We start from the raw sequence: 22587 nt of genomic DNA on the forward strand, positions 1-22587 counted from the left end.
TTATACTCTCCTGAGGTTTCTTCCCTTCCTGCTTGGGTCCCCACTGCGGAGAAAGACTGTACTTTTCCTAGATAGAGGCTGCAGTTGTGTGTAGGAGGAGATGGAAAGCTCAAGTCGGATGGGCAGATAAAGGTAGGTTGATGGTTGGCTAGGAAGGAGATAGGGTTGCCAACTCCAGGTTGGGAAATTCCTGGAGACTTGAGAAGGGTGTGGCCCCATACTTATTTTTCTTATGCATACCATATGTCAAATCTACATGTCACAGAGACAGAGTGCTATGTTACTCTCATTTGAACTGAAGGAGTTAGGGACCACTGGAAGTCAAGGAGTTAGGGACCACTGGAAGCCAAAGGTGTGAATTTGCATGCTGTGGATGCTACTCTTTGAGATGAAAGTATATTTGAGACTAAGAGGTGTTGCAGGGCTGCAACATGGTTCTGAATGAAAGCAGGTTCTTCATTGAGCTCTAGCCAGACATTGGCCAACTGAAGGAATGACTGGCCAAAATACTGGTGTGGCTATAGCGCAGGCTTTCTGGGAAATATTAGTTCACAAAAAAAGTCATGCACTTTGGCAATTCTGGCAAATGTCTTGACGTATCTATGACCACTTTGAGATTAGCAAGGCAATGAAGCCAGGATACAGATGGCTGCAGGTGATTCTGAAGAGGAGTGGTCTGAAGATGCTGGGAGGGGAAGCAACTCCAGAAGTTGAGATGGGAGGGAAGACTCTGTTGCTTGATTCCTTCTAAGTGGAGGAATCTGCTGAAGCATGTTCTCCAGTGCTTGCTGTCTATCCTTGCTCTAAATCATAATTTCCATCAATGTCAACAAATGCTCTTGGCCATATATCTCTTCCTTATTTAGGATTAGATTTAGGCTTTGTACAATATAAGTTGCTTGTAATAATTTCTATACCATGAGTTTATATTTTACTCCTTCAAAATATTTTGGAAAACTGCTCATTTTCTAAAAGATGCAAAAGGCTGCAGAAGTTTTCATCAATTCATGAAATACTACTTTAGAAGGCAAGTGTCACAATTAAACTTGCACCAACAATTTGCTGGACATAGTGGATAGAACATTTTAAAAATTACTTTGGCAGCTCAAGGGCAGCCAGAATAAAGGACTAGTTATGCATCCCAATTATAGATTTCAGAGATATTTTCTTTCATATTTATTCCACTGCTACTTCACTAACCATCTTGTAGTTTACCTGTAAAAAAATTTCTGCCTCTTTGAGCTCTGATTATAGATACATTGTTGTTTGTTTACATGAGACAAATGGCTTGGCTCTTAAAAAAAAAAGAGAGAGAGCTAAAAGAGCCTTCCATTTCCCATGCTGTAGGGAGAAGCCTCTAGGAAACTTTTAATCTAAATGGAGAGATCTGAATGACAGACACACTTGTTTGTTTGCTAGGTCAGTTATTGTACCCTGGGCCTGGAACCTAAGAAGTCAGGCCCATCCCAGTGATTTGCAAACAGAACTTATGAAAACAACAATACAGAAGATAAGGGCCAAATGCCTTTATCACAATTTCTCCTGTACAACTTGTTGGTTTTACAATTCCTGCTTTTGATATTATGTGGAATTGGCTAATTTCATTTTAAAGAGGAAAATCAGCATGGGTTTGAACCAAAATTAACACCTGTAGTGATGATCCAGTCAGGGCTGAACAAGGATTTGGCATTTCTTAGTCACTGTAGGTATTATTTTAGCAAAGCATGGGACTCCACATCAATTACAGGTAGTAATGGCTTGAGGACCTGCCCCAGCCCATGGGGAAGGGCACCCGTACAGTGGACAGGACACCCACACCTTCCCCAGCAAGGCCCTGACTGGCAGCAGCAGCGATGCCCACATGCATCCATCCATGCTCTGAGCCTCACACCCCCTTCTCAGGAACTTTTTTTTAAAAAAATGACAAGGCTCAAAACTACAGCCCCTGTGATGAACCCCCTTATTTCTGAGTATGTAGGGTTTGGTTCCTTTAACCTTTCTCAGGTTGGAGCAGTCTTATTTTCCACTGACACTGTCTGCCAGCCTCTTTCAAGCAGGAACCCACACAGTTCGTCCTTCTGTCACAAATCAAGCCACTTATCGTCTCTAGGGCTTTTCATGACCACTGCCTTTTTATAGGATGAAGCTTACTGTTTAACTTTGTCAGATACTGTCAGACACTGAGGCACATGCAACTTGGAACAGTAAAACCAACTGAAGATTTTATTTACAAGGACAGGCAGAGAATATATGTACAAGGGGGAAAAATTAATGCTTGTGGATACATAGTTGCAGATGGTATATTTTGGCTTTAGGTTACTTCCTTTATAATCAGTCACTTAATATGACACAGTACAAAAAAACCCCTCTCTCTGAACTCAACCCTGGTGCTGTTCTAGATTGCCGGCTTTCTTAGGGATCTCTCAGGTACTCTCCACCTCCACAAAGAAATATCTTTGCTTTGCCTTGGTTTCTGGACCCCCACTAGTCCACTAAACCATCCTGGCACATTCTTCATCCACTAAATCCGACTCTCTCTCTCAAGCAGGGTATAGCTCCTATGTGGGAGGCACGTGAATCTTTTGTTTAACCAAAAGCAGTTTATTTTCCTTTTAAGACTCCTTAGCTTTCACTGCACTGTTTATTTATTTATTTATATTTATTTTTTTATTTATACCCCGCCCTCCCAACGGCTCAGGGCGGCTTACATATGGCAAAGCCAGAGTAAAATACAATAAAGCATATAATAAAATACATATTTAAAACACAATAAAACCATCCTATCATACGGTGCTGAGCCTATATTTAATGATGTTAGGGTTGCCAGGTCACCTCACTGTCACAACGGAAGGATTTGGAGTGCATTCTGGGGGTGGGTGGGACATTGCATGCTATGTCCCTGATGCAATGATGTCACCCAGAAGCGATGTCATTGCATTGGGGACATTGTGTGCAACACTCTGGTTCTGGAGCAAAACTCTATGGGTTTTTGCCTTCTAAACCATAAAGCTTACCCAAAAACCAGAGCATCGCTGCATGATGTTCCTGGTGCTATGACGTCATCCAGAAGTGATGTCATTGCATCGGGGATGTTACACAATGATGTCCCTGTTTGGCGGTGGGGTTTCCCCTGCCAGCCAGGTGGCCGGTGGTGGTTTGAAGCAGCCTAAAGCAGAGGAAGCCCTGCTGGGACCTGGCAACCCTAGATGATGCTTAGAACTTACTTATCTCAGGTTAGATACTTGCTAACTCCACAGTCCCAGTGTCACATGCTTGTCAAAGCCTTTCACTTTCCTTGACAGTGAGTTCTGTGCAACTATCAAAGATTATTACTGCAGCACTATACTTGAATAGTGAGAGGTTAAGGAAATCAGTAGCAGTACTGAGGAAGCTGATTGTTGCATAGTGTCCCATACAAACTGAACAATCAAGCATTGCACAAAGTGTGTGGTAATATTATCAAATGATATAGATGTGGCGATGCTACTGCTGAAGTACATGTCTACTTTCCATAGGAAAGGTTTAGAAAACATTTGGGTCAGATTTGGGACTGGAGAAAAACATTTCATTACTTTACATAAGTTTTTCACCAAGCTTGAACTGGAAGTGTGCAGCGTTGTTATAAAGTACCATATTCTAACTGGACCAAACCAGCAGCAATGAGAGCACAGCCTCTTAAGATTTTTGAACAATTTGCTGAGATTGACAGTCTGTCACAGGAAGAAATTTCAAACATGGAAAAGCATCTGGTCAGCATATGGTTCAGAAATTCTGGTGGGGTCACATTTGATGGGCTGAAATGTATTTCATATACACAAATGACGAAATCGCTGGATATGCTCTTACCTACTTCAAACTCAATCAGAGAACATATTCAGTGGGCATTTGTAGCCATCAGAGAGTTACTTACACTGCTCTCTCCTAACCATTCAAAGCTGAACCCTGTGAACAAAAGCTGGGAGGAGGTGGACGGATTTTTGCTACCAGCAAAATGTCTCAGACTCATACCGGAGACTGTAAAACTTGCCAATCGAATGCATGTAGGTGCAAGAAGGCTTTTTTCTGCAAGTGTCAAAAGAACTGTAAAAATGTTGCACAGCAAATCACTTTTCATATTAGGACTAACTTTTGTTTAAGAGTAAGCAGAGGTCCATCAGTGACTATTAGCCACAAGATATAGATAGGGACTCTGGGGCAAGTGATGCTCTGCCATCTTGGTGCTTGGGGGGGGTCAACAGTGGAAGGGCTTCTAATGTCCTGGCCCCACTGCTGGACCTCCTGATGGCACTGGTATTTCTGGCCACTGTGTGATACAGAGTGTTGGACTGGATGGGCCTTTGGCCTGATCCAACATTGGCGTCTCTTATGTTCTTATGTTATATTCAATAAGTAAGCATTATAAATATCACATTGACAAACAAGCAGTAAACAGTATTTTGGGAACGGTGATCAGGAAGGGCGGGGTATAAATACGAAAATAAAAATAAATAAATAAATAAGGTTGGGTTGAAGTGTCACTAATATGCAGATGATACCCAGCTCTACCTTTCTTTTTCACCATATGGTCTGGATGAGGGTGAATAAGCTGAAACTTAATCCTGACAAGACAGAGGATCACTGGGTTAGTAGAAAGGCAGAAGAGGAACTTCAGATTTCTCCTGTCATGGATGGGGTTATATTCCCCTTGAAAAGATAGGTTCATAGTTGTTAGTGGGATTCTGGGTCTGAATGTTTTTTTAGCTGTCCTACCTTACAGGGGTATCCTGCAGCAGGTAGTTCCAACAGTTAACAGGGGGGCCAGTCCTTACTCAAAAGTGAGGGCAGGATCGTGCACTATTGAAGAGATTCCCACTGTTCCTTTCAGCCCAGCAAACATGGAAGCAAATTCACAGTTGAAACACAGTTTATTGAGCAACAACAGGATAAACAAAGCACTGTGATATACCTCCTATCTTCCTGAGAGTGAAGGGACCAATTGCCTTCCCCAAGGAGTCACCTCTACCCCCGTATTTAGGGAGCATGTGCCACAGACACACACAGACAGAGAAAGCTGGGTATATAAGTCCAATGAGTGCTCCTTGGTGCCCAGGTTTCTCTCCAAGGCCAATAGTAGCTCCCCCACCAAATGGGGAGAGGGTCAACAGTGATGACCCTGTGCTGCTCTAAGGCTCTGCCTTTTATGGGGTGTCGAAACCAACCTCCCCACACCACATTACATCATTCTGAGCATGCTGAGAATGTGGGTATCTGCATGTCCACTGTGTGTTCCCTGCATGTTGTGGTGCTTTTGGAGGATGGAATAGAACAGACCCTTTTGGGGTCTTATCTGGACTGTTTTGGCACTACGTGCTCCTCAGGATGGGTTTCTGGAGGGCCTTACTCTATTGTAACTAGTAAATGACCTTCAGGCCTGAGAAGCCAGTCTCCTAGCTATCTCTTGCTCAGCATAATAGGATACAATACAATAAGACACTCTTCTTTCCAGAGGATCAAGATGATCTTGTGCCTGCATGTTTCTGACATGGCTGTTCTTCAGACAACAGAAAAACTTAGATAAGGCCTAGGGAATGGCTCAGAAATAGCAAGGAAGTGAGGTGGGGTTTCGGCGAGCTGAAAGCGGCTGTGTCTCCTGGGATCTCCCAGGGAGGCGGCTCGCAAACCAGCAGTTAGAGAGGGGGTGCGAATGTCTGCACCCCCCGGGGACCCTTGCGAAGGGTTTCCAGTCATGGAACGCTAAAGGGAAGTCATGGCACACTGTCAGGAAGTTGAGGCGTCCCTTTGCTCTGACAGTCTCTCTGCTGTGTTCCGGCAAGGACTAAGCTACGCACACCCCATCAAGTGCGTGGAGGTCGAGCGGTAAATAAGCATATCTGTCGGTGAGATCTACTTGATCTACATATGAAGAGTGAGTAAAGTTGAAATGAAACAACAAAGCGAAAGCTCCCCCTGGGAAAAGTGAGGGGGGAGAGGGGACTGTCCTCCGCTAAGAACTGTTTATAAGCGTTACGGAGCTAGAAGAGAGGGGGGGCATGTTTAAAAGCGGCAGTGGACTGTACGGAGAGATTCCAGAAGGCAGTTAAGTGTTGAAGCAAGTTTTTGGGACTTTGGCAAACTTTGTAAAAGTAAACATCCTTAAAAATGGCAATGGACAATGTAGTAAGAGCAACAAGCGATATCCAAGCTTTCTTCAGAAAGTGGAAGAGCTGCTGGTTAACCATGTGACCAGAAATAATCATAGACTCTTGCAAACGGTTTCTTAAGCCTTTGTCCCCTGTTGGTATAAACGAGGTACTATGCAAGAACTGTGCTACATGTCAGCTGTTGCGTTTAAAAGGACTGTGTGAATATTGGAGAAGCGTCTAACCAATTATCATAGAGGCTTCCAGGATCGAAGAGGAAAGTCAAATGGGCATTTGCAATTCAAAGGGCCTGTATGCAGACCATAAGCAAGGCTTAAAGCGAAGGAGTATCCTCCATGGTTATATCCTGATTAAGTCGTCTGGGCAATAAGATGATGAGACTCTCTTCAAGCCGGGCATTGAAAAGCAAATTGGAATGACCCCTATGACTACAGGCAAGAATTTAAGTGGAACAGTCCTAGAAAAAGGAGAAGGGACTTTATTTACTGGCAGTATTGTTCAAAGAGTTTATTTACTGGCAGTATTGTTCAAAGAGTTTACCGGCAAATAGTTAAATTCCCTGGCAAGTTGAACTCATTATCATAATTATTGGATAAGGACTTTGGAAATCTTGTAAATAACCTCACACTGTAAATTGTAAATTTCAGAACCAGTGCCTCTACACAGATGTCTGTAATGTTATTTCCGTGTAAATTCTGAAAATAATGTAACAAATACTATTAGTGTATATTTGAGAGAATGGTTACTAGAATTCACATTGTAAAGCCTCAAGAATACACAAAATAACATTTTTATACAATTAGCAGTGGTTTATGTTCTTTGTATAAGCAGGAGTGATAACAGAATATGCACAGTAATTTCCTCTTTATATTTGCAGCGGTGAAAAGGGCAAAATCTATGTTGCGGATTATTAGGAAGGGGATTGAGAATAAAACGTCCAATATTGTAATGCCCCTGTACAGATCTATGGTGTGGCCTCATGTGGAATACTTAGGTACAGAGGTGGGTAACCAAGATGATTAGGGGGTTGGAGCACATTCCCTATGAGGAAAGGTTGAAGAGTCTGGGACTTTTCAGTTTAGAAAAGAGACAACTAAGGGAGAACATGATAGAGGTTTCTAAAGTTATGCATGGGGTGGAGAGATTTGATAATCTTTCTCCCACTCCCAAAATACTAGAACTCAAGGGCATCCAATGAAGCTGATGGGCAGTAGGTTCAGGACAGACAAAAGTAAATACTATTTTACACAGACAGTGATTAAAATGTGGAATTCGCTGCCAGAGGACGTAGTGATGGCCACAAGAATAAACATCTTTAAAAGGGGATTAGATAGATTCATGGAGGATAAGTCTGTCAATGATCACTAGACATGGTGAGTGAGAGGAACCTCCACATTCAGAGGCACTAAACCTCTGAATCCCAGAGCCAGGAGGCCACATCAGGGGAAGGCCTCAGCCTCTATGCCCTGTTGTTGTCTCTTCAGAGGAACTGGTTGGCCACTGTGTGAGACAGGATGCTGGACTAGATGGACCATTGGTCTGATCCAGCAGGGCTCTTCTTTTGTTCTTATATTCTTAACCTCTGGGAGAGAGGTTGTGGAGGCTTGTAGGCACTCTGTGTTAGTGAAAAAGGCATGTCACAATCACCCTTTCACTATGTTGGTAGATTCTTGGAAAATATTAACTTGACTCAGAGGTTTTCTGTTCTACTAGTAGAAGAAGAAGAGAAGAAGAGATTGGATTTATACCCCGCCCTTCACTACCCAAAGGTGTCTCAGAGCGGCTTACAAACTCCTTTCCTTTCCCCTCCTCACAACTCTCAGCCAGGGTAGGGATGAGAAAACTGAGGCTGGGAGGGGTAGGGGTTAGGGTTAGAATTAACCCTAACTAATTAACCAGAAGAATTAGATGGTGACAGGAGAGAGAAATGAAGGGATACCAGACTGGTTGATGGGATTAGGAACTTTTCATGATATGTTTGCTTTAGCCTTGTAGCTAAAAATGTATGTAGCCATGGAGAGCTTTTTAAAAAAATCACTCCTAAAAAAAGGTGGCAAACTGCACTAATTAGGAAGAGTGTCTGTTTGCTCTGCTCTGCCTTGCTTATGCCCCTAGTGGCTGCATTAAAAGTAAAATAAACTGAAATGCTTTTGCAGAATGCAGGATGATTCTAGCTTCACTGGGCCCTCAGCCTGACTTGGGCCATGTGAAATTTGTACCCCCTCAGTAGTCCTGGTGCTCCCTCCTCAGTGATCCTGAGTGCTGTCTCTGTTTCTCTCCCACTACTGAAATACAATGCTGCACACTCTAAGTGTGCATGGCAGAGACCTCTAAGATAGAGTCCCATGCCATGTGCCCCACCTACTGAACTATGGGGCATCCTGTCTGGAATCTGTGTAGTGTTGGGGGGAGGGTCTGTGATTGGGTGCAAGGAAGGAGGTGTGGCTGCCACTGGGAGGAGGTGATTGGTTGCAGCTGTTGTCTACATCCTGTGCTCTGCTTGGGTTTGTGGGCTGAACTTTGCCTGTGTGCGCGCATGTGTGTGTGTGTGGGTGCTTGGCCTGTTCCATTGTATGGGTGCCTATGGGCTATGCTGTAGTTTTGGATTCCATAAATTTTGGCTTGTTTTGAGAGGTGTTCTGGGCTAGGACAGATTAAGGTGCTGCCTAATTCTTGCCATGCCCCTTTCCCCACTGGCCTAACAGCTCGTGCCAACGTTGCTCTGTGACATTGCCACACCAGCAGGCAGACAATGCGCAGTGCTGCTAGGGTGCTCTGCTGGTATATCTTGGGTCCTTGTGTGCTTTCAGCCCACACCCCTCCAATTGCACTACAGGTATACTAGATCGTGTGATTCCATGAGAGATAGCTGACAGCACTGCAGAATTACATTGTGTTCTAAGCCAGTTATTATATTTACATGTGTACTTGATGTACCTCTGATATATAGGATACTTTGTAAAATAGTAGCACTTCCTCTCACGCTCTCTCCATCTCTCTCTTTTTAGGTACTTCAAGAAGTGTAAAAGCATCTCCTGAGAAAGCTGAACTTTTTTCCCAGAAGCTAAGGAATAAACATGAATTCACAGTTTTGGTGACACTCAAACAAGCTCGTTTAAATTCAGGAGTTATTTTTTCTTTTCACCACTTTGATCATAGGTGGGTACTTATTTTTATATTTCTTGCTTTGGTGGTGTATTGAAATGTGCTTAAAATAAGCGATATATAGGCCCATAATGAACTTAAGTTGTTATCATAGACAAATCTGCCAGGAGGCAAATTCAGTTGGAACTGATTGGATTTACTTCTTATGTATTAATATTTAGGGATGGGAGGAACACTATGACATGATGTGTGGCATTATCTGAAAATTGCTGTGGTGCACATGATTGTGGATAATGTAAATGGGTAGAAATCCACAAGCTAAGATCTATCAACGGAAACTGGCATAGCTGTCATTGTTTAAATGTCTCCTCCTGCTAAGGGCATAAAAAGACATTTCACTATTGGCTTGTCATATAATTGCAAGCTTCATCCTCATCTAGCATAAAATCAGTCTGTCATTGTTGCCAGTGGACCTATATCAGTTCAGAGCATACATGTACTTGTCGATGTGCTTCCTAAGGTGTTTTTTTTTAGTGTGTGTGTGTCTTTGCAGGATAGTGAATATTCACAGAGGTTAATGAAGTGCATCCATAGTAATAAATAGTAGGGTTAGAACATAGTAATAAATAGTAGTAGTCTTATACCCCCAAAAAACTATATTAAACTATAAGACTTGAGGGCATCTGAGAATGATATTTTCATGATATGACAAGGCAATTGCTGTCACAGGTATAAAGGGTGTTATCAAGATAGTTATACAGCTGCTGAAGCGGTCAACAGAAGGCTCTAAAAAGATATTGTAACAACAATCTTGAAAATAAAGAATTACAAGTCAAACCTGAAAGCCCTGTATCACAAGCCTCATTGAAACCAATAGGTTTTGTAACCACAAAGCATTGTGATTCTTACAATTGCAGTACTGTGAGGTTAATAAGTTAGGGTACTGGAGTGCGGCTCCAGATGGCACTGCGGGAACCGATACCCCCTGGCGGCTTGTTAGATGAGCTTGTGGAGGACTGGCATTGCTGGCTCTCCACAGCTATTGACAAGATCGCTCCACGGTGCCCTCTACGCCCCCACACTAGGCTAGCTCCTTGGTACACCCAGGAGCTGCGGCTTATGAAGCGGGAGCTCAGACGGCTGGAGAGACGGTGGCGCCGAGCTCGAGGTGAAGGATCAAGAGCATCTTATAGGACGTTTATGAAAGCCTATGAGATGGCAGTCAAAGCCGCAAAGAAGGATTTCTATGCGGCAGAGATTGCGTCCGCTAGCTCTCGCCCAGCCCAATTATTTAGGACAATTCGGTCAATAACAGCTCTGCCACAGGGCAGACCAAATGATAGGGAATTGGATATTGGCTGTGAGGCATTTGCGAGCTATTTTGCGGATAAAGTCTTGGCGTTTCGCTGCGACCTCCCCGCCACACTTGAAACAGTGAGCGAGCTTGAGGCCCATTGCATGTCTTCGGTCTTGACCTTGGATCACTTCAGCCCACTCAGTCTGGAGGAAGTCGACAGACTGCTCGCAGCTGTGCGTCCAACCACTTGCAGCCTTGACCCGTGCCCTTCATGGCTTATTAAATCTGGCCTTGAGGGGTTTCGGGGAGCCCTAAGGGAGATTATCAACAAGTCCCTCTTAGAGGGGCAGTTCCCTGGGGCACTCAAGGAAGCGATGGTCCGCCCTCTCCTGAAAAAACCTTCTTTAGATCCGGCCAAATTGGCCAACTATCGGCCGGTCTCTAATTTGCCCTATTTGGGCAAATTAATTGAGAGGGCGGTGGCAACACAGCTGCAGGGCTTTTTGGATGATGCTTCCGTGCTCGACCCCTTCCAGTCTGGCTTTCACCCGGGACACGGGACGGAGATGGCTCTGGTCGCTCTGACTGACGACCTCCGGAGGCATCTGGATCGAGGCGGATCGGCGGTACTGTTGCTGTTAGATCTGTCGGCCGCGTTTGACACGGTCGACCACCAGTTACTAGTCCACCGCCTTGCCAACGTGGGGATTCAGGGACTTGCCTTACAGTGGCTGGCTTCCTTTCTCCAAGGTCATGGACAAAGGGTGGCACTGGGGGAACAGCAGTCCAGGAGACACCCGCTGGAGTGCGGTGTGCCCCAAGGGGCTGTGTTGTTCCCCATGTTATTTAACATCTATATGCACCCCCTTGCCCAGATTGCCCGGAGGTATGGGCTCGTGCCCCACTCGTGGGCTCCTGCAAGGCTGCCCCCGCGATCGCCCGATGCTGCTGCCGCTGCGAGCTGCTGAACTGTCATCCCAGCACGAGAGGCAACGGCAGCACCTTGCCCCCACGTCCGGACTCCACGAGCACGAGGCAGCAACTGGCCTGGGCGGGAGCGGAGCTGAGCTTAACTAGGCTGGCTCCTCCCCGCCCATGTCCGAGCGTGCTGCGCTGGGACATCGTTGCTGCCCTGCCTTCCTCCACGGCAGCAAATCAGCCCCCGGCCGCCATTGCCTTTGGTGGCGGCCGGGAGCTCCCTTCTACCTGCCTCCTCCTTCCCTTGTCTGAATATTTGGTTTAATTATTTTCTGGCTTATTGTCTTTTCTTTTGATGTGATGGGTTTTATTTTGTTTTATTGCTCTCACTTTTTGTTTTGCTTCCATATTGGCTTTCATGAGCTGCAAAATGATCATTTCAAACATACTTTAATTTAAAATGTGCAGGAGTATTGAGGCACTTTAAAGACTAAGATTTCAGTAACTAGAACCTGCTTTGCCAGACATCTGACAAAATGTGCTCTATACCAGGGGCAGGCAATCTTTTGGCTTCATGTGCTTTAAAAATGCAGTGGCTACCTATGAAAGTTTTGATGTACTGCAAAACAAAAATAGGGATGGGGTTGCACTTGGCCGGACATGCTTAGAGCCAGCCAAGAGCCTAGTGATGCTGAAAGGCAGAAATCCCATCTACAGTGTGTTTCCCCAGCCCAATTTGAGAAAACACTCGGCACAATTCTGTAGAGTAGAACCAGATCTACAACTTTATTAATAATAAAGGAGGGAAACACGGGTTCAACCAGATTTAGGATCCCACAGCTCTCCCTAAGGTTACAATGGGAGACATAAGATTTTATATCCCCTGTGAGTGGTTAAGACGCTGAACTACAGGCTGTGGAAGGTCAGTAGTTCAGCAGTTCGAGACCCGGGTGCCGCATGACGGAGTGAGCTCCCATCTCTAGTTCCTGGTTCTGCCAACCTAGCAGTTCGAAAGCAAGAAATTGCAAGTAGATAAATAGGTACCACTTCGGTGGGAAGGTAACAGCGTTCCGTGCACCTTGGTGTTTAGTCATGCCGGCCAAATGACCATGGAAACGTTTTCGGACAGCGCTGGCTCTTTGGCTTTGAAATGGAGATGAGCACTGCAACCCTAGAGTCGGACTCGACTGGCTTTCGATCAAGGGAACCTTTACCTTTACCTTTACCTATGACACTTAGAAATAAATCATAATTATTGGTTCCATCAAACTTCGTCATATATCAGTCACAATGTTCTGATTGGGCCCAGACCTGTGGGCTGGATTTTCTCAAGCAAAAATGTACCTCCTTCATTTAAACAATGGGCCTTCTTCTTCCCAGGCTATGAAATTCTAAAAGTATCTAATGTAGCAGATATGGGTACATAGTGGTGTGTGTTCTTCATCTAACGTAGGCTAAATGACATCAGGAATATGTGCAGTTATAGTTGGCCAGAACAAGCAAAATCATAAGCAGTATGATTGCCTGTCAGCATTTAGTATTTTACCCAGAATGCATTTAAGCAATGAAGCAAAGTGAATATCTGAATATATGTTCATGACTGATTTGAGTTACTGTGATTAGAATAATCAGTGGCACTTAACATATGTACCATGGAAGTGCTAAGTGCACCCACCAAGTCAAACCTGTTAGTGGCAGAGAGTGTTTCATAAACTGTGCGTACAACAATGCTGCCAGCATCTAAGGGGTTCATTTTGGATGGCTTTTTTTCTGTTTCGGTCTGGGAGATGATAATGGGCATCAGACATTCTTTTTGCTTTACCTGCCAGTGACTCAGTTGCTTGGACCATAAGTGCGAAGCAAAATGGCCTGGTATGCTGCTGTCAGCCGGTGTGTGACTCAGGACTGCTCTGGTCTATGAAAGCTTCACCTCTCCAGTAATGTACTGGTTTTTGGTTGGGGGGTGGGGACTGCTGGGTAGAAGGGAAGAACTTTTAAAATTCATTTTGGAAAATGTACTTGCCATTCTTGAAACATTTGATCAGTCATGACACCATAAATAGCAGAAATGTTTTAAAGCAGTTTAAAAGATGCTTACTTTGTATTTCTTTTAACCTCTTTGTGAAAGCTGGAATGACCTCAAGCATTTGTTTTATATCAGTTCATTAAATTGACTGATGTCCTGCCATATTGGCCTGTTTTCTTCTGAAGGCTATGCTTTTCTTAATTCAAAACTCTTGGCAATGTACAAAATGAGTTTTGGCAATAGGATGTTAATTATTCCAGACAATAAAAGTTCACATGACTAAACACTTTACTACTAACAAGTTATGTATTTACTGGCTTCCAAAGTGCACAAAGTTTCATAGATTAATAAAGATTTTTCATTGCAGTAAAAACCTGCGGCCTTTCATTAGAAATGTGAGTTTCCAAGCTTCATTTTAGAAATGAAGTTTCTAGTTCTCATATTTCGAAATAAAATTTAAAAGTTCTTAACAGTTAAATTCATTGTTTTATCCACTGAAACTCACTATCTTGATCTTTCTTTTGGCAAATTATTTTTTTATATTTGGTTAAATTGAAGTTCACAATAAACATCCCCTTGGTAACTTCCATGGTATACATTGCCCTTACATCTTCAGCTGAATGAGTGAGGGCTCCAGGTCTGTGTTTGTGTCCTGAGGTGGAGTACCTGTAAGCATTCTGAGCATAGCAGTGTTCACTGTTTTCTGTAACAATGTTAGTTCTCCTCCTTGGCTGTTTATACAAAGGGTTGCCATCTGTGAAAGTTTCCTGAAAGTGTGCCTGATCTGAGTCCAGGGAGATGCACGTTCATCCCCAGCGTATGAGAGACTAATATTCTGGCTGTGATTGTTTGCAGGCTTGGTAACCTATGCTGCATTGTGGCTGTGAGGTATAGATTGATTGGAGTGGCATTTTTATCCTGCCCTGCCCCGCAAGTGGGCTCAGGGCGGGTTACGACATACAAGATACTGGACAAAATGTCAATCTTATTGAGTTCTAAGTCCGGGTTACTACTTATGCCAATGTTTTCGGCAATGTAACATGGCATCAGGGAGTGGGGCATGGGTTAAGGAGGGGCAGAGCAATCCTGAGCTGCCCCTGCATTGCAGCGTCCAGCCACCATGCAACCTTGGCACCACTAGTCAGCTCCCTAAGGGCCAAGTCAGACTGCAGCCGGGGGGGGGGGAGTGTAGCTGGCTGCTTGGAGGCTGGGTCCATGGCAATTCCACTGCAGTGTGGTCTTGTTACATACTGTCGAGGCGGGGGCAGCAGGAGGGGAGGGGCACTTTGGATCAATGGGAGTGGCCAGTCCTGGGGCAGATGCCATTACACATGACAGTTGGGGGTGGGGAAGCGCAGCTTGGGGGAGCCCCATTCTCCCCTCCCACCCTACCTTTGACAGAGGCCCCTGCTGATGACAGGCATGTGGTCACTGTCATGTGTTTGCCCTGCATGCCAGCATGTTCCATGGACAAGCCCCCCCGCCCGAATACTTTGTTTGCCTGCTGCAGAGGTCCCTCTACCACTGACCCAGTTTCCCCCCAGTGCTACTTGCCCAGATGCCTTCCCTCCTAGGTGCCAGAGGAACCCCTTCTTGGAGCAGACACACAGTTAGGAGCCTCATCCATGCACTCATTCCATTAGCAATCCCCCCCTCCCAGTAGGTTGGATCATTCCTCACTTCTCTGCTCCATGTTCAAAATGAGGTTGGTCAGGCTGAGAGTGCATCTGGCATCTGGCCCAAGGCCACCCACCCAGCTTCCATGTAACAAGCAGGGAACGGAATCTGGGACTCCCTGGTGCAGCCTCATGCTACAGCCAGCACGATGAAGTGGCTCATTCATTCAGACCACACTCTGGACCCTCCACTTCACAGAACCCCAAGGGGGGGCTTACCACAGACCCCCCCTTGAAGTGCATACTGGAACCTGCCAGTCACACTCACCTGTCCTGTGTCGAAGTGCTCCTGGATTGCTTACAACCCATCCCCCACAGGAGCTCCAGCTGAAGGCTGTGAATCAGGAAGGGAATGGTTTAAAGGGACGCTTGCCAAGCTGGTTCACCACAAGCAGTGGAGCAGCTGCCAGACCCCCCAAACCACAGACACACCCTGTAACCTGCTGACTCTCATGAAAAACTTTCCAGGGAAGCTTTCCCATGGCATGTCAAGGGCCATGACGCTGCACGGGGGCAGCCTGCATGCTCCACATATGAATCCACTTCTGGGCTTGAGTGCAGGAGACACTGTCATGACACCTCACCACAAGTGAGGGGAGCAGGTTTGGGATGCTTGTCTGTGCTTACCTGTCAGAGTGAAAGTGCCCCTGTGAGCCGAGCCTCCGGAGGTGGGGTACCTGTTAGGGTTCTGAAAGCGGAGGGGTCAGCCACAGAATACAGACTTCGCTTTCTTCCTTGGGTGTCAGCGCCAAGTGCTCGCCCTGAAGTGCTCAAGTGCCCTCTCTGTGCATCCCCAACACCAAAGTGCCTCACCCCTCACTCTACGTCTGCACAGCAGGGGGCTCTAAGACAGAGTCCTGTAGCCTTGCGCCCTACCTACTGAGCTATATGAGGTCCTGGTGGAAGTTTTTGTAGGATGGAGGGGGTCACAATTGCTGGGGAGGGAAAGGGTTGGCCAAGGCTGTAGTCGGCATCCAGAGCTCCTCCAAGGCTAATGGGCAGGTGTGAAGCAGTGGGGGAAGACTTTATTTTTGCAATCCATGGGCGCCTGTGGATTATTACATGTTTTTTGTTGGTGTAACTTTTCGCTTCTGGCAGGGGGCATTCCCAGGCTGAAAGAGCTCAGGGAGCTAACTCAAGCCATGTCCCTGACACTGCCACCAACCATGCCGGTGCAGGGGCCTACACCTCAGTTGTACCACCAGTTGGCCACCACGCTCCACTGCTGGCACCTGCGAGCAATGGGGCGCTGCAGTGGCTTATGCTGTTGTAAGTGCCAGTTACACTGATGCAACTGGACTTACTCTGATGTAACTGAGACTTATGCCGACATAGGGGTAAGATGGCTCCCAGAGTGCTCCCCCCCCCTCAGGATTGTGCTGCTAGGATACTGGCAAAGTCCTGCTTTGGTCCTGGCATGCTGTTGGTGCCACCTATTTCTAGCTTCTACATCAGTAGAACTGACTCTATACCAGCACAGTGCCATGGGAGTGCTATGTAAAATGGTATAGGATTAAGCATTTTACAGGTTAGCTTTCTGTAAGTCACACCTGATATATGACAGCTTCCCACTGATTGGAAAGAAACAAGGCCCGAGCAGTGACCCACACAAAAAATTAGCCAGTAGGTTCCTTTGGGGGCATTTCATGTCTGTATCTGGAGTTACTTGAGTCACACATGATGCAACAATGTCAGCAAAATTACCTGCCAGAAGCCGAGGTGAATTAGAAGGTGACAATGCTGGAGCAGTGAATAATGAAACAAAATATTGGGCAGTTCTTCTGTGGATTGGAAATTCTTCTCATTCTTCCCAGCATGCTAGTGGGTCCTGGCTTGCAGTTTAGGAATGATTGCAGTAGAATTTGTAGGACTCCAATCTATGCAATGACTGCAGCTAAATACTTAGTGTGTGCTTCAAGGTTGTTGTAAATTGATATTAAGTATTAATCTAGAAAGCATTAGTAACAACAAAGCTAGTGGCGGTGATGGTATTCCAGCTGAACTATTCAAAGTCTTATAAGATGATGCTGTTAAAGTGCTGCACTCCATTTGCCAGCAAATTTGGAAAACGCAACAGTGGCCACAGGATTGGAAAAGGTCAGTATACATTCCAATCCCAAAGAAGGGCAATGCCAAGGAATGTTCAAACTATCGCACAATTGCACTCATATCACACGCTAGCAAGGTCATGCTCAAGATCCTACAAGCTAGGCTTCAACAGTACGTGGATAGAGAACTACCAGAAGTACAAGCTGGGTTTCGAAGAGGTAGAGGAACGAGAGATCAAATTGCCAACATTCGCTGGATTATGGAAAAAGCAAGAGAGTACCAGAAAAATATCTACTTCTGCTTCATTGACTATGCTAAAGCTTTTGACTGTGTGGATCACAACAAACTATGGCAGGTCCTTAAAGAGATGGGAGTACCAGACCACCTCACATGTCTCTTGAGAAACCTGTATAAGGGCCAAGAAGCGACAGTTAGAACCGGATACGGAACAACTGATTGGTTCAGCATAGGAAAAGGAGTACGACAAGGATGTATACTGTCACCTTGCTTATTTAATATATATGCAGAGTACATCATGCGAAATGCTGGCCTGGATGAATCACAAGCGGGAATTAAGATTGCTGGGGAAAAGATCAACAACCTCAGATATGCAGACGATACCACTCTAATGGCAGAAAGTGAAGAGGACCTAAAGAGCCTCTTGCTCAGAGTAAAAGAGGAGAGCGCAAAAGTGGGCTTGAAGCTCAACATCAAAAAAACTAAGATCATGGCATCCGGCCCCATCACTCCTTGGCAAATAGAAGGGGAAGTCGTGGAAGTAGTGACAGACTTCACGTTCCTGGGATCCCAGATCACCGCAGACTGTGACTGCAGCCATGAAATTAAAAGACGCCTGCTCCTTGGGAGGAAAGCGATGGCGAACCTAAACAGCATGATAAAAAGTAGAGACATCACCCTGCCAACAAAAGTCCGCATGGTCAAAGCAATGGTATTCCCAGTAGTCATGTATGGCTGCGAGAGTTGGACTATAAGGAAGGCCGAGCGCCGAAGAATAGATTCTTTTGAACTATGGTGCTGGAGAAGACTCTTGAGAGTCCCTTGGACTGCAAGAAGAACAAATCAGTCAATCCTCAAAGAAATCAACCCTGACTGTTCCCTGGAAGGCCAGATAATGAAACTGAAGCTCAAATACTTTGGCCACCAAATGAGAAGGGAGCACTCACTGGAGAAGACCCTGATGCTGGGAAAGATTGAAGGTCAAAGAAGACGGGGACGGCAAAGGATGAGATGGTTAGACAGTGTCATCGATGCAACGAACATAAAATTGAGCCAACTTCAGAGGACGGCGGAAGACAGGAGGGCCTGGCGGGAGATGATCCATGGGGTCGCGAAGAGTCGGACTCGACTGTGCGACTGAACAACAACAACAACATTAATCTAGAAAATATAAATGGGTAAGACCACTCAAGTGGGAATAAAATAAGAATGATGACTGGTGAACATTGAAGATTGAAGACAACAGTATTCAAAATTAGACTATCTAAAGGATAAAGTAATTTTGTAGGAACATATATTGAGTACTTCAGTGCCATTAAAATATCAGGAAAATATGCTTGCTGTCCCTGATTAGCTTGATCCTCATGCTGCAATGCCATGATGACCTGCTCTTATGATGAGACATACTTATCCATTTATGCAGGTTTTAATGTATTCCTTCCAGAATCCCACCAACCAGGTTTTTCGCTTCAAAGGAGAATTGTCACTTTATGGTAAAATATTTCAGTGTACTTTATATGCTTGGTCTTGGTCTTTAAAAAAGTTAAACAAATATTTGACCCTTTACTTTCTGAGGTAGCTCATAGTATTGTTCCACTTCAGGGATGTAGTTCTAGTCCTTAACCACTTAAATTTTATGATTTCCTTTTCATCATGCATTTTCTGTTGTAATCTGAACTCTGTGTCATTTTTGGTCTGATCCTGTCTAATTTGTCTTGATCAGGTAGAACTTTGTCATTAATATGAACGGAGTGCTACCTCTTAGAGCTGCATAGAGAGACTGACCCTTGGTTCTGCTAAATGGTTATTATAACAAATATGATAGCTGTGATCACAAATGAGCGGTCCTACCAGTTAACACCCCACCCCTCAAACCATATTCTCCCCTTCTATCAAAGGGGCGTAGTGGTTTAATTGCTATTTACTATGCTGAGAAGAGCTTTTAAGCATTTAATTTCCTGTGCATTCCTCCTTATAGATGTTTCACTATGAGATTGTATGGAAGGAACCTAATTGGCGATACATGATCTTGTAATGTCACATATTTTCTGTTAAGGCTCAGCCTTGTGAATACTTTTTTATTATTGTTTATCATGTTAATTAGAAAAGTGGAAAAGCTGTGATGAGGTCTCTGGTTTGTATTATATCTAACCTTGCTTGTTTAGTTAGGAATGACCTTATATCCTTTTAAGCCTGTGTGATGTAGGAAGTAATTAAACTGAATTATGTTCTGTCACTATTTTCTATTTTGTTAGCAGCCAAATCTTCAATTAGCTTACACTACTTGCCAATGCAGAAATGATTTTTGGGGCCACAAACAAGTGAATTATTATAGAGATAAAGTTTTATTGCTGACTTCAGTTAACTGCTTTGTTAATATAGAGACTAAAGTGCTTTGAGACACCTTGAACCTGGAGAGTATAATTTGCTAGGCTAGCAGATAAAACAAACAAAAAACAATACTGGTTTTTGCCCTGTAGATGGGAATATGTGATTGTGGTAAAGGAACTGCAGAGAAAAGTGAAATACAATGAATATCTCTTTTGCAAAGCACAATTGCATATTACAATTGCAGCCAGTTTGGTGTAGTGGTTAAGTGCACAGACTCTAATCTGGGAGAACCGGGTTTGATTTCCCACTCCTCCATTCACAGCTGCTGGATGACCTTGGGTGAGCCATAGTTCTGTCAGAGGTGTTCTTGAAAAGAACAGTTTCTGTCAGAGCTCTCTCAGCCCCACCTACCTCACATGGTGTCTGTTGTGGGGAGGGGAAGGGAAAGGAGTTTGTAAGCCGCTTTGAGACTCTGAGTGAAGGGCGGGCTATAAATCCAAATTTTGGTAATGGTTGGGAACCTTTTCATTCTGAACTGGGAGGAAGAGATGACAACTTTTGGCAATGACTCTGTTACCCTAAGCATTGCTGAACTCATAGTGGGAAAGCAGATCTCTCTCCAAATCAGAATCTTGAGTAATGCTGAATATATGCTATTTTTTTCCAGTTCTCCTTATAAACAAGGCAGCATTATGCTTTCTCACTGTAAAAGTATTTTATGATTTGCTGTTTCATTTCTGGTGCAGGTACTTGGAACTAGAAAGCAGTGGTCATAGAAATGAAATCAGATTGCACTATCGGTCAGGAAGCCATCGGTCACACACAGAAGTGTTTCCTTACATTTTGGCAGATGACAGGTGGCACCGGCTGTCATTAGCAATCAGTGCCTCACACTTGATTTTGCATGTGGATTGCAATAAGTAAGTATAGAGCTGAATTTCAGATTATGGAACTGCAGTGTTTTGGAGCCTAAAGAAACAGCAGTAAATCAGTTTTATTTTTTGTTTCTGCATTATCTCTTTTTCTTTTTGAAACAGAATTTATGAGAGGGTAGTGGAAAAACCCTATATGGCATTGCCGGTTGGCACAGCATTTTGGCTGGGACAAAGGAACAGTGCACATGGTTACTTTAAGGTATGTTTTCCTCAGGAAGAGAACTACCTTTTATTGAAAGCATTGTATATAGAAGATAAAAGATATCTCAAATGAATGTAAATGTTGGATGCTCAGCTCTAGTGTTACTTTCCCTGTATATTGGGCACACAGATATGAGTAGTCTGTCAGCTTCCTCCAGGATGAGCGGGCTAAAACCTTCCAAACCCAGAGTCGAAGATGTGCAAGGGGCCTCAAGTTCACTCACTGTATCAACTGTGGTGGGGAGGTCACAGCGGAGCGCCAAGACTTTATCCGCAAAATTGCTCGCAATTGCCTCACAGCCAATATCCAATTCCCTAGCATTTTGTCTGCCCTGTGGCAGCGCTGTTAATGACCAAATTGTTCTAAACAATTGGTCTGGGCGTGAGCTCATGGACGCAATCATGGCTGCATAGAATTCCTTCTTAGTGGCCTTGGTTGCCATCTCATAGGATCTCATAAATGTCCTAAAAGATGCTCTTGTTGCCTTGTTGCAAGTACGGTGCCACCGTCTCTCTAGCCATCTTAGTTCTCGCTTCATCAGCCGCAGCTCCTGGGTGTACCAGGGAGCCAGCCTAGAGCGAGCATGCAGAGGGTGCCGGGGAGCAATCTTGTCGATGGCTGTGGAGAGACGGCTATGCCAGTCCTCCACAAGTTCATCCAATGAGCTGCCAGGGGGCCTTGAATCCCGCAAAGCCATTTGAAGCTCCAGGTCCATTTGGCTTTGCGGGTGAGCTAAAATCTGCTCGCCACCTAAACAGGGTCGGGGTGGAACTTTCATATGGGCCTTCAGGGTAAAGTGATCCGACCATGGTACTGCTAATGCAGTAATCTGGTCCACTGTTACTCCCGCTGCCAAGATCAAATCGAGCGTGTTCCCGGCCCGGTGTGTGTGGGTAGATACGAATTGGGAGAGTCCCAGTGCTGCCATTGACGATACTAGGTCTGCTGCCTAACTGGAGACTGCGTCATCGACATGGACGTTGAAATCACCCAGGACCAAAAGTCTAGGGTGCTCCATGTCGGCATGTGTATGCCTTAACAAGATTGCAGCCTGTTAGGCAGATCATGGTGATCTAAATAACAGTCAGAGGTCACATGACTGGACATGTTGCATCAGTCTACAGGAGGTGCTTCAGTGACTCAGCATCTCTGTGCTGATTGGATATTTGGACTAATCCATGTGTATATAAGTCTGTGCTGTATATACCACTGTATGCCAGTATGGTATCAGGTTGCTTGGTGAAGCAGTTTGTCGGTTGAAACTGTGAATGCTTAGCTATAAGGACTGTGTATATAGTGTAAAAAAAATGTGTAAATAGCACCAAACTAAGCTGGTGTGTGCAAGTTCTATATGACTCTGCAACACTCACTATTTGAACAGGAGATATATCATCAGCCATCATTGCCCACATTACTGTCACTCCAATGCCCAGCCTGATACAGCCTCCATCAGAGACGGCAGGCTACTGGCCAGTGCGTTAGGTGGTCGGTACACCAGCCAGATTGCCAAACTCTCCGCGGCCTCCAGCACCAGGCTGACACACTCAGTGCCCGTGATCTCCAGCGGTGGAAGCATCATGAAGGGGTAAGCCTCCTGAATGAAAATAGCCACTCCTCCCCCCGCCCACTGGTCTGTGATTGGTGTAGGACTGAGAACCCGGGTGGGGCAAG

General features: G+C 44.9%; 1 protein-coding gene across 1 annotated transcript in view; it reads left to right on the forward strand.

The window, feature by feature from the left end:
- Positions 1-22587, forward strand: part of NELL2 (neural EGFL like 2) — a gene marked incomplete at its 3' end in the record, with an annotated part of 165179 nt that overhangs the window by 17971 nt on the left and 124621 nt on the right. Inside the window, exons 3-5 of the mRNA XM_015410366.1 lie at positions 9149-9299; positions 20526-20699; positions 20817-20913. Coding sequence (XP_015265852.1) covers positions 9149-9299; positions 20526-20699; positions 20817-20913 — 422 coding nt within the window. The remainder of the gene's footprint in view (positions 1-9148; positions 9300-20525; positions 20700-20816; positions 20914-22587) is intronic.

This window comes from Gekko japonicus, unplaced genomic scaffold, assembly GCF_001447785.1.
Source record: "Gekko japonicus isolate JY-2015 unplaced genomic scaffold, Gekko_japonicus_V1.1 scaffold1718, whole genome shotgun sequence".
Classification (NCBI taxonomy): domain Eukaryota; kingdom Metazoa; phylum Chordata; class Lepidosauria; order Squamata; family Gekkonidae; genus Gekko; species Gekko japonicus.